Here is a 12,147-nt window from a genome sequence, read left to right as displayed (position 1 = left end):
TCACTTTTTTGAAGTTTACTTTCAAACTTTTAGTAAAGTTTAGAATAAATTTATTAAAATTCAATAAGGAAATAGTAGTAAAGCTGACACTCAGGTCCTCACAATTACACAGTGAGCTTCAAAAAGGTTTTTTTTTTTTTTTTTCCTTATAGCAAGTTAATAGTTAATCTAACTTTAGGAGCTAATGTAACCTGTGCCTGCTTCAGGGAAACACCTCCCCGATCACACACACACTGGCCAACTTCAGGTCAGCAATGGCCACCTTAATTTTCAAGTCTGGATCAAAGTCTTTGCTCACTCTCATTTGCCGGTTTTTCAAAATCCCTAAAAGAGTGTTTCCATATTAGTGTTTCCTGTGTCTTCCAGGGAGCCCTGTTGGTGCAGTGGTTAAAGCACTTGACTGCTAAGCAAAAGGTCCGTGGTTTGAAAGCACCACCCACCCCGTGAGAGAAAGATGTGGCAGTCTGCTTCTGTAAAGATTACAGCCTTGGAAACCCTGTGGGGCAGTTCTACTCTGTCCTATGGGGTTGCCCTGTGTTGGAATCAACTCAATGGCAGGCGCTTTGGTTTTGGTTTCTCTTTCAAGCACTATTGTACAGCCAGGCACCCTCAGAGATGTCACAGGCAGCCAGAGCAAGTTCTTCATGTAGTTAGTCCCTCAAGTCAGAAGTTTGTAGTATTCTTTCTTTTGGAGTCTCTCTGTAGTGTTTCAGAGTAATGGGCTTAATCCATTGCCATCTAGTCAATTCCAACTCATAGCAACCCTATAGGACAGAGTAGAACTGCCCCATAGAGTTTCCAAGAAGCAGCTAGTGGATTCAAACAGCTGACCTTTTGGTTAGCAGCTGAGCTTATAACCACTGTCATATAGACCCATCCTTCCATGTGCCATGTGTCTTCATGTATGGCACGGGTGCACTCCCATACCTGTCGCACTTCTTCTCTACATGGTTAGCTGTCATCTAATAGGAATTCAGCCAAGCCAAACCCTGGTCAGTAAAATTCAGTTTATGTATGTATCAAAGGGTCTGTCACGGACAGGATTTTTAGGGAAAAGGGCTGCAACCTTTATTACTAAAGACGGAGAAAAATATGCATGCACAATAAAATAATGCCTGGCATTGTGCAAAACTTTTAGCATCATACAGTTCTTTAAAGATCCAGGATCATAGTGGGTAAAATATTAACCACGGTTCGTTTGTTATTAAGAGAAATGTACAATAGCAGAAGCCATAATTATACAGTGGTCCAGGGAAAGCAGATGTTAGGTCCTTGCGCTATGCCCAGTATGTAAGGTGAAACTTTGAGACCTTTTAATGTCAAGAGGCAGCTGGAAAAGATTAATTGCCTAGAATCAGAAAGGATTTTCAATTCCAGCGAATCCAATACTTAGGACCACGAAAACGAATATTAAACTATATCCATGATGAAGTTAAGCTTTGGTGGCTCAGGTGATCAACTGCTAACCCAAAGGTTCAAAACCACCAGGGGATCTGTGGGAAAAAAATGTGGCAGTCAGCTTCTGCAGAGATTTACAGCCTTGGAAACCCTATAGGGTCGCTATGAGTCAGAATCAACTCAATGGCAGTGGGTTTGGTTTATGATGACGTTTCCACTGTGTCTTCAAATACAAGTGATTTCCAAATGTACGTTTTGAACATTTTCCTCCCTTCTGAATTGAAATGTCCTCTATTTTCTATTTCAGACTTCAAGCCATGGCAACTGGGGGTCCTGGGGCCCCTGGGGTCAATGTTCTCGCTCCTGTGGAGGAGGAGTTCAATTTGCCCATCGCCACTGCAATAACCCTGTGCCCAGAAACAATGGCCGTTACTGCACAGGGAAGAGGGCTATCTACCGCTCCTGTAATGTCGTGCCCTGCCCACCCAATGGTATGCTGCTCCCGAGTGTCAGCAATTCACATGTGCCAAGCGTAGTTTGTATCTACCGCTAATAAATAGGAGAGGCTGAATAAATGAAATATTAATATTTAACTGGATGATTCCACCAATGTACAAATCAATAAAAAAATACATAAGTGATTTGAAAAATTATTAGGGACAGTAGTTTCAGAACTCAGGGATTTGGAAGAAAATAACCATTATTTTTAACTGTTCATAGCTAGATAAAATTCTTCGACGGTGGTACATAAAGAAGCTTAGCAAAAAAAAAAAAAAAGTTAGCATTTTCCCCTTAAAATGAATTACTTAAATGTACCAGAATATGTCTAAATTTTGAACAAATAATAATGGTAACGTATTCGTTTTCTAGGAAAATCTTTTCGTCACGAGCAGTGTGAGGCCAAAAACGGCTATCAGTCCGATGCAAAAGGAGTCAAAGTATTTGTGGAATGGGTTCCCAAATATGCAGGTGTCCTGCCGGGAGACGTGTGCAAACTGACCTGCAGAGCTAAGGGGACCGGCTATTACGTGGTATTTTCTCCAAAGGTAACTGCACACCAATTGTCTGAAAGCAATAGGCATCCTGTGCAGAATTACTTGGTAGAAAAAAGCCTACAGATATCAAATTAACATGATTTTCTTGGCAATTAGATTCGGAAGGATTTTTGTTTTCACATCTGTAATATCCATGTTTTCAAACTTTATGCAATGGATGAAATTATTTTATAAACAGAACAAGTAAATGTTTTAAAGGTTTTTTTGTTTTGTTTTGTTTTTAAATGTAACGATCTTCAAAATAACCATGAAAACAACTATATTTCCTATTTGCCAAAAAAAAAAAAAGAAAAACAATTAGGCACATTTATGAGTTTATTTAAAAAATTATAAAAAGGCAAGAAAGCTTTCTTCTTTTGTCTGTCAGTCACTTAGGAATTTTTGTTTTGATTCATGCGGACAGGTTTCCAGACCGTCCCTGACCCAGATTTCTGTGTAAGCCTGGCATCCTTAAGGCGAATCAGCGTCCCTGGATATGATGTGTCTGAGGCTAATTATCCCTTGTTTTTCTCAGCAGATCATTTTCAAATTATACCACAGCTTCATGCCTGAAAACGAGTGTTATACAGCAGTTTAAAAATAACGCTCATCTAATTTGCAAACAGGTGCTACATTTAAACCAACTTCTGAAACTGGCTTTTAGGTATTTATGACATGTTATTGACAAAGAAATGAATGTCCAACTTACATGATTTTAAAACTATTATATCATTTTCCTACAAAAGTAACATTTTCATTTTTAAAATATTGCAGAATTGAAATAGGAAAAAAAAAAAATCACCTGGGTGTTTTTCTGCCATCTGGAGATAAATGCTGTTAATCTGTTGCAGTACATTCTGTTTTGGTTCACACACACGCACACCCACACATGCTGACGCACACACGTATATGAAAAGAGAGAGTTTTGTGTCTACATAAATACAAAATGTCGACGTGTGTTTATATATACACATTCACAAACCAAAACACAATCCATGTTCACACTATTTTCTACCTTGTTGGTTTTTATGTTTTGTATTTAATTAATATAGATTAATTTCTTTATTCAAAACATATCCCATCTATTCCAGGAGGTGATTTTCTCTGGCTGCCCTAGGCTTCTTTTTCTACACTAATCTTTAATCTCTCTTTTGGCGTCTAACAACTCATCACACAGTAGGTCATGCGTTCCATCCATGACATGGTTTTGAAAGTCAGGTTTAGGTTTTCAAATTTATTACTGTAATAACAAATAGGCAACAGTGGAAGGATCTTGATTCTCAAGCTTGCTCGTATTCAGCTCTCTGTACCAGTGTTACCTCTCAGCACTAAGAGAAAAGATTGTTTCTCTCAAAGTAAAAATGAAAGATTATACCCTGGGAACAAAGTATGCTTACAGAAATAGAGATGAGCACCTTGGGTCTCCTAATACATTTGGAGTGAAGCTCTGTTGGAAAAAAGATAGAAAATGCACACCTAGATTTATCCTAAATCTCCTGTCAGGATGCCAAGGATTTTTCAGTTAATACTTCTGGAAACTATGGGGTTTTGGGGGTTGGTTGTTTACTTTTCTTTCTTTTTTTACAAGCTATTTTATTTTTTGACATTAATTATGCTTATCGTGTTGTTCATTATCCATTTCCAGATTTTTCCATCACCCTTAACAAACGTTCTCAAACCCATTGCCACTGAGTTGATTCCGATTCATTGCAACCCTATAGGGCGGAGTCGAATTGCCCCACGGGGTTTCCAAGGCTGCAACCTTTACGGAAGCAGACTGCTGCACCCTTTTCGCCAGGAGAGGCTGATGGCTCGAGCTGCCAACCTTTCAGTTAGCATCTGAGCACCTAACCACCTAATCACCAGGGCTACTAACAGAGGCTCAGTGTCCCCTAAACATCGAGTACTCCTCTCTCCATCCCTCCCTCCCGCTTGTCCCTAGTAACCACTAATAAAGTTTGGTTTCTATAACTTCACTATTTTAGATACTTCATGTAAGTAGGATTATGCAGTATGTGTGTTTCGGTGTTTTGCGACTGACTTATTTCACTCAGCATAATGTTTTCAAGATTCATCCATGTTGTAGCATGTATCAGGACTTCATTTCTCTTTGTAGCTAAGTAATAGTCCATTGTATGTACGGACTACATTTCATTTATCCATTCATCCGTTGCTGGACGTTTAGACTGTTTCTACCTTTCGGCTAATGTGAACAGTGCTACAGTGAACTCCTTGGCTAAGGTCAAGTGTAGTTTCTTTCATTATAAGGTTGTTTACTTTTCAAGGTACCATCTAGTCTAATAAAACTCAGAACTTACAAATAAGAACTTCTTTGTCCATCAGAGGATCCCTGGGTGGCACAAACAGTTTGTGCTCAACTCCTAACCTAAAAGTTGGCAGTGCAAACCCACTCAGCTATGCCACGGAAGAAAGGCCTGGCAATCTTCATCCATAAAGATTGTTGCTGTTGTGGTTGGGCACTGTTGAATCCATCCCAACTCACAGTGATCCCATATGGCAGAGTAGATCTATCCCGTAGGGTTTTCTAGGCCTTAACCTTTACAGCAAAAAATCACCAGGTCTCTTTCCCACAGAACTGCTGAGTGGGTTTGAACCACCAACCCTTTGATTAGTAGCCAAGCACTTAACCATTGTGCCACTGGGGCCCCTTCCGTAAAGATTACAGCCAAGAAAACCCTATGGAGCAGTTCTACTCTATAACACATGGGGTCACCATGAGTTGAAATCAACCCAACAACAACGGGTTAGGGTTGGTTTTTGTTCATCCAAAGAACAGAGGCCTACGCACAGGTGTTTCACACTGCCGATGTGTTTCTCCTGCCCCAGGTGACCGACGGGACCGAGTGTAGGCCATACAGTAATTCTGTCTGTGTTCGAGGGAAGTGCGTGCGAACTGGCTGTGACGGCATCATTGGCTCCAAGCTACAGTATGACAAGTGTGGGGTCTGTGGAGGAGACAACTCTAGTTGTACAAAGGTCACTGGGACCTTCAATAAAAAAAGGTAATGTAACATAACCAGTGCTCTTAGATGAACTGAACACAGCTTTCGACTCTGCAGAATTGATAAAGAAGGGACTCACGTGACATCCTAAGCCATCAGAGGAGGAAGTCAGGCCTGGCTCTGGTTGCTGAGTGAAAACTCGTGGCGCCTTTAGAAGCAGGTAAACCACAGCAGCCATGGAGAACATGGTCTTGCAGAGTGCCAGCACCGAGACCAAAAAGTGGATGACATTCCTCTTCAGTAGTAACTTTCATATCTATTCTTCCTAAAACGTCATTTGGGAAAAGAAGCCTGGCTTTTGTTGTAACTCTGTTCTTCATGAACAAATTCACCTGTATTTTTCTTGAAACAAGAAAGATTCTCATTGCAAACTCTAAGTTAATTGCAGCAGCATGGGCAGCGATCCCGTTTGATAGCAAATTCTCCTGATTTATATCCACTGTATACAAATATAGATATGGTAATGTTTGCTTTTACTTCCTCTCATGGCCCTAGGTTACATCTTCGCTTTAAATATGTATGTTTATGAGGTACTGATTTCCAGCTTAAAATATGCTATATGGCGGACTGGCAAAAAAATATATACAGGTATATATATATGTATATTATGTATTTACATCTATATATATATGTAAATTATATATATACAGATATATGTGCGTGTGTGTATGTATATATATATATATATATATATATATATATATATATAAAACGCAGAGTCCTGGTGGTGCAGTGGTTAAGAGTTTGGCGGTTAACCAAAAGGGCAGCTCCTGGGAAATCCTATGAGGCAGTTCTACTCTGTCCTACAGGGTTGCTATGAGTCGGAATCAACGGCAATGGGTTTGGTTTTTCGTTTTTTTTTTTTTAATGAAAGCAAGACCTGGGGGCTTATGTATATCTGTATATGTGTCTATATATCTTGGGACCTAGAGATACAGACCATTGTGTGAAGAAGAAAAGAAAAGGGAAGGGAAGAAAAAGGAGGGAAGAGAGAAGGAAAAGGGAATTAATTCAGGAGCTAGACTAGGAGTAAAATTATTTTTTAAAAATAATAATTTAGGTACTATTTGTTAAATATTCTTTCTATATAAAGTTAGAGACCACCTTTAAAAGTGCAAAATTTAGAATTTTAAGTGTTTGGAATTGACAGTCAATAGCTCTGCATACTTGATATCACATGAAAAGATGAAGAAATTCATGATAACAACAAGTGATTTGCTACATTTGTTATTGTTTATAGTTGCTGTCTAGTCAGCTCTGATTCATAGCAACGTTCATAGAACAAAACATCGACCAATCTTGGCCATCTTCGTGATCCTTTTTCATATGTTTGAGCCCATTATTCAGGCTACTGTTTCAATCCGTGTCATTTTGCAGCACAACCACTTGCAAAGTGATATGACCAAGATTATAAAGTAGTTAAGTGCCTTTAAGTTGGTTCTGACTCATAGTGACTCCACATACAATAGAACGAAACATTGCCCCGTCCTGTGCCATCGTCACAGTCGTTGTTATGCTTGAGCCCATTGTTGCAACCACTATGTCAATCCATCTTGTTGAGGGTCTTCCTCTTTCTAAGTGGCCCTCTACTTGACCAAGCATGATGTCCTTCTTCAGGAACTGATCTCTCCTGATAACAGGTCCAAGGTATGTGAGATGTAGTCTCCCCATCCTTGCTTCCAAAGAGCATCCTGGTTGTACTTATTCCAAGACAGATTTGTTCATTCTTTTGACAGTCCACGGTATATTCAATATTCTTCACCAACACCACAGCTCAAAGGCATCGGTTCTTCTTTGGTCTTCGATATTCATCATCCAGCTTTCGCATGCATATGAGGCTATCAAAAGCACCATGGCTTGGGTCAGGTGCACCTTAGTCTTCAAGGTGACCTCTTTGCTTTTCAACACTTTAAAGAGGTCTTTTGCAGCAGATTTGCCCAATGCAATGTGTCTTTTGATTTCTTGACTGCTGCTTCCATGGGTGTTGATTATGGATCCAGGTCAAATGAAATCAAGATTGTAATATGTGATGCAAATGATCAGTCTAAATATATCAAATGAGTTGTCTTGGCCTATTATAATTTAGCAGAAGGAACGTTGACCTTGTGGCCAGAATATTTTCATTCAAGCTCTGACGTTATCATTCACTAGCTGTGCGATCTTTGAAGGAACCTTTGTGGCACAGTGATTAAGTGCTCAAGTGCCAACCAAAAGGTCAGTGGTTCAAACCCGCCAGCTGCTAAGAGGGACAAAGATGTGGCAATCTGTTTCCCTAAAGATTACAGCCTTGGAAGCCTTATGGGGCAGTTCTACTCTGTCCTACATAGTCACTGTGAGTCAGAATTGAGTCAATGGCAATAGTATGTGATCTTTAAAGACTCTGATTTCTTTACTGTAAGATTTCTCTAGAGTAATTATCTTGCAGTTGATCTTACTGTTGTGAGGATTACACAAGATAAAAAATATTAAAATACTTCATTAAGTTCAAACCTGTTTACAAATACGACCCTAGTCTTAACTCACCGCCTACCTCAGTCCTCCTTATCTCAGCAGAAGGGTGCTTAGTCCTTCCATTGTTTAAGCCTACCTAAAACTTTGTACTCATCTTTGACACCTCATTTTCTTTTACACCCCACATTGATTCATCAGCAAGTTCTGTCAGTTCGACTTCCCGCATACATACAGAATCTGATTGCCTCTCATCACCAAGATCACTACCACCCTAATCCAAGTGTTTATAGTCTCTTGCTTGTACTACCGCCAGTAACCTTCTAACTGGTCTTCTGGCCCCTTGCCCCTCACAGTCTCTTCTTCACAAAGCAAAGAGAGGCAGGCCTTTATTATGGAACTCAGATCATGGCGTTCCTTGGCTTGGAACCCTCCAATAGCTTCCATCTCCCTTAGAGTACTATAACTTACTCACTGCCATCAAGTCAATTCTGACTCATAGCAACCCTGTAGGACAGAGTAGAACTGCCCTAAAAGGTTTCCAAAGCTGTAATCTTTATGGAAGCAGACCGCCACATCTTTCTCCTGTGGAGAGGCCGGTGGGTTCAAACCCCAAACTTTTGGCTAGTAGCTGAGCGCATAACCACTGCCCCACCAGGGCTCCTTTTTTGTAACTTACAAGGCACTGAGAGATTTGGCCCTTGCCCACATCTGTGCCTCCTACCCTGTTTCCTTATCGCACTCTGCCCCAATACTATTAGAATTCCCAGCACTCCTCAAATGTGCCAAATAGGCACCCTCTTCCGGGGACTTTGTGCAGGAAAGACTCTGCCTGGGATACTCTTCCCAGATGGCTTAGCAGGGCTTCCTACAGAGTTGTGTTAGGTCTCTGCTGGTTGTCAACTCCCCAGAGAGGCTTCCCTGGGTACCCTAATGAATAGACGGACCTATCCCTCAGCCCTGACATTATCACTCTGTCTCCTTACCCTGTTGCGTATTTCTGCACAGCTCTTATCAATTGATATCACCACATATTTTGTTTAAGTGTTAGGGGGAGGGCCTGATGACCCCCCGTAGAACATCACTTCCACGAGAACATGCTGGTTTGTATGAGTGAATATATTGCTTTAGGTCAAGCACTGTACTTACAGTCTGGAGATAGCTGTGAATCTCTTGGCCTCCCAGGCATACTTGAAAATTGTTATTGTTGTCAGTTGCCATCCAGTCAGCTCCAACTCATGGCAACCCTATGTACAACAGAATGAAATACTGCCCAGCCCTGCAGTCATTGGTATGCTAGCATCCATCTTCATGATGGTTGGTATGCTCAAGTCCACTGTTGAGGCCACTGTGTGTTTTGAGTGCCTTCAACCTAGGGGCTTATCTTCCAGCACTATACCAGACAGTCTTCTGTTGTGATCCATAAGGTTTTCACTGGCTGTTGTGACCAGGCCTTTTTCCCTAGTCTGTTTTAGTCTGGGAGCTCCACTGAAACACGTCCATTATGGATGACCCTGCTGGTATTTTGAATACCAGTGGCATAGCTTCCAGTATCAAAGCAACAAGCAAGCCACCACAGTACAATAAACTGACAGATGAGTGGTAGATACTCTATAATAGCTTTATGAAAATAACTGTATTCATTTATGGTTGCTGGGAAGTCTGGGTAATGTCTAGGATTTTAATGATACCAAGGAAGGTGTAAGGAAGATAAAGAAATATCATGAAGAGAATTATAGTTTGAGTCGGAATCAACTTGACGGCACTGGGTTCTGGGTAACCTAAAAATCCGTTGCCATTGGGTCAGTTCCAACTCATGGCCACCCCGTGTTTGTAAGAGTAGAACCGTGCTCCACAGGGTTTTCAATGACTGTTATCTTTCAGAAGTAGATTGCCAAACCTTTCTTCTGAGACACCTCTGGGTAGATTCAAACTGCCAACCTTCTGGTTAGTAGCTGAGTGTTTAACCATTTGAATCCCCCAGGGGCTTCTCATATTTTACCAAGGTATTAAGAAATCAATACCCGAATCCTCATACTTACCAGTGCCTTTCAAAACTTGATGTGATAATAATGTGCTGATAATCCCCACCGATTCTCATGAATATGAGACAGGCTCTAGGAAAAAAGAAAAGAAGAAAGCTCCCTTGCCTGAGTCCCTTGCTCTTTAGCTTTTATTTTCTTTACACCTGCTTGTTATCACTTTAAGTCTGGACATTAGCCAACATTTATTTTCATGTAGGAGCCTTGAGGGTCCAGTGGTAAGCATTTGCCTACTAACCAAAAGGTTGGTAGTTCGAGTCTACCAGCCACTCCTTGGAACTCTATGGGGCAGTTCATCTCTGTCCTATCGGGTCTCTATGAGTCGGAATCGACTCGATGGCAACAAGTTTGTTTGTTTATTTTCATTTAAGTGTTGTCAAGTATGACTGGCAGGGGATGAGGGTCTCACACTTTGTGGCATAACAAAGGAGCACAAATTGGAAGTCAGGAGTCCTGGCTTCTAACCCTAGTACGGCCACTGACTAGCTATTGACTGAACTTGTTCAAATGCTTTAATACTCCTCCATGTCCTAAGGCACACACTGACTCCAACATCCCTCCTGGCTTTGTCTGAGGCCATTGTATGTTTGTATATCATCTGTTTACAAAGATCCTTAAAATCTTCTAAGAAAGTCCAGGCCATAACGTATTGAAAAAATAAAAGCAATAAGTCAGGTTGGGCAGAATAAGCACCATCCCCAGCATTGCATCTTGTCTTTTTTCACTGTAGGAAGTTCTGACATTGGTCGTCGCTGAACATCAGATGCCCAGTGGGCAGGGGCTTCCCTGCAGGTCAGAGGGAATGCTTGAACTGGGGGAACACCCTTGAATTTTTAGTGTATGAGTCAGCTGCCCCATAACTTCTTAGTTTGAGCAAGAATTTGAAATTAGATAATTAACTTTCACACTCATCAGTCAAACTCCACAAACAATAGTGCCTCCATTTAGATAACTAAGAAAGTGAAGCATACCGGGGCCGTGTTACAAAATTATGTTATCAAGGTAATTTCTTTATTGGCAAAAGGTAACTCTTCCTCAATCAGAGTTTCCTTCGTGCTTAATTAGCATTTCTGTCACAGCATTTTTCACAGGCTTATGGATCATGGTTGGTAAAGTAGAGGGTCAGCAAAAATGAGAGAAGCCTTAAGTGAGATGGATTGACACAACAGCTAAAACAGTGGGCTCAGATATACCAGTCGGTGATCACGAAGATGGCACAGGACCGGGCAACGTTTCGTCCTCTTCTACATAAGGCCTCCGTGGCTCAGAGCCAGCTCGACAGCCACTAACTGCAACAACAACATGGAAAATAGAGCTATTTATGCCTTGGGATATTTTCTTGAGCAAAGAATGTGCCGTTAGAGACCCTATCTTATTTGATGCCTTCCTGAATCTACCATGATGTTTCATGGACCATGCTTCAGATTCAGGAAAATTTGCTAAGACATGAAAGATTCATTTTTTTCTCCTTTTTATGACAATATTAAGCTACCATTATCCAGTTACAGAATTTTTATCTTTCATTTTGTGTCTTGCCCCAGGAAACCCAAAATTCTGGTAGAAATGGAAGTAGAGTCTCTCATTTGTCTCTAGTCAAACAGAAAATTAGATCCATGATTCCCACACTAGCCTGCATGCTGGAACAATGTGGGGAACCTCAGCTTCACTGTTGCTTGTGTATCATCCCGAAATACAGTGATCGAACCCGTCTGGGGCGCGGCCTGGGCTTAGGGATTTTTAAAAGATCTCCTGGTGATTCTTATGTTCAGACAAGTTTAGGAGCAGTTAATTTAAAGAGTTCCTTAAGATTATCTGAGGGTAGATTTTTATTACTTTGTATTTACGTATTTCCCATTTTGTGCCAGAAAGGACATGAAGTGCTTAGTAAAAAGGTAATAGTATTTATTTGATAAGGATGGTAGTGTTTTCATAAATCTTTAAATAAAGTTTATATACATTTAAAAAATGAGAGCAGGTTGCTAGCATCATCCTAAGTTTGAACTCACTAAAGATGTATACGATCTGATAGTCTAACTATAATTTTGTCTTAAGAAAATTAATCTTAAAGCTAATTTTAAATGAATCACTTAAATGCATTAAGACCTTGTATTAGGAAAAGGTAAGACTTTTAGGGACTTTCTGTTTACCTATTTGTTAAGTCTTTACTTATTTTTCTTCTCCCCCCATCTCTCTCTGTCTCTG

At 40.5% G+C, this 12,147-nt stretch overlaps 1 protein-coding gene across 1 annotated transcript in view; it reads left to right on the top strand.

Annotated features, from left to right (window-relative positions):
- ADAMTS5 (ADAM metallopeptidase with thrombospondin type 1 motif 5) overlaps window positions 1-12,147 on the top strand; it is a 64,133-nt gene that overhangs the window by 44,650 nt on the left and 7,336 nt on the right. The window contains exons 5-7 of the mRNA XM_003410322.4: window positions 1,706-1,889; window positions 2,269-2,444; window positions 5,280-5,455. Of these exons, the coding sequence (XP_003410370.2) occupies window positions 1,706-1,889; window positions 2,269-2,444; window positions 5,280-5,455 (536 nt within the window). The remainder of the gene's footprint in view (window positions 1-1,705; window positions 1,890-2,268; window positions 2,445-5,279; window positions 5,456-12,147) is intronic.

Source organism: Loxodonta africana, chromosome 20 (genome assembly GCF_030014295.1).
Source record: "Loxodonta africana isolate mLoxAfr1 chromosome 20, mLoxAfr1.hap2, whole genome shotgun sequence".
Classification (NCBI taxonomy): Eukaryota; Metazoa; Chordata; class Mammalia; order Proboscidea; family Elephantidae; genus Loxodonta; species Loxodonta africana.
The sequence above is the reverse complement of the archived record's forward strand: the minus strand, read 5'-3'. Positions and strand labels throughout refer to the sequence as shown.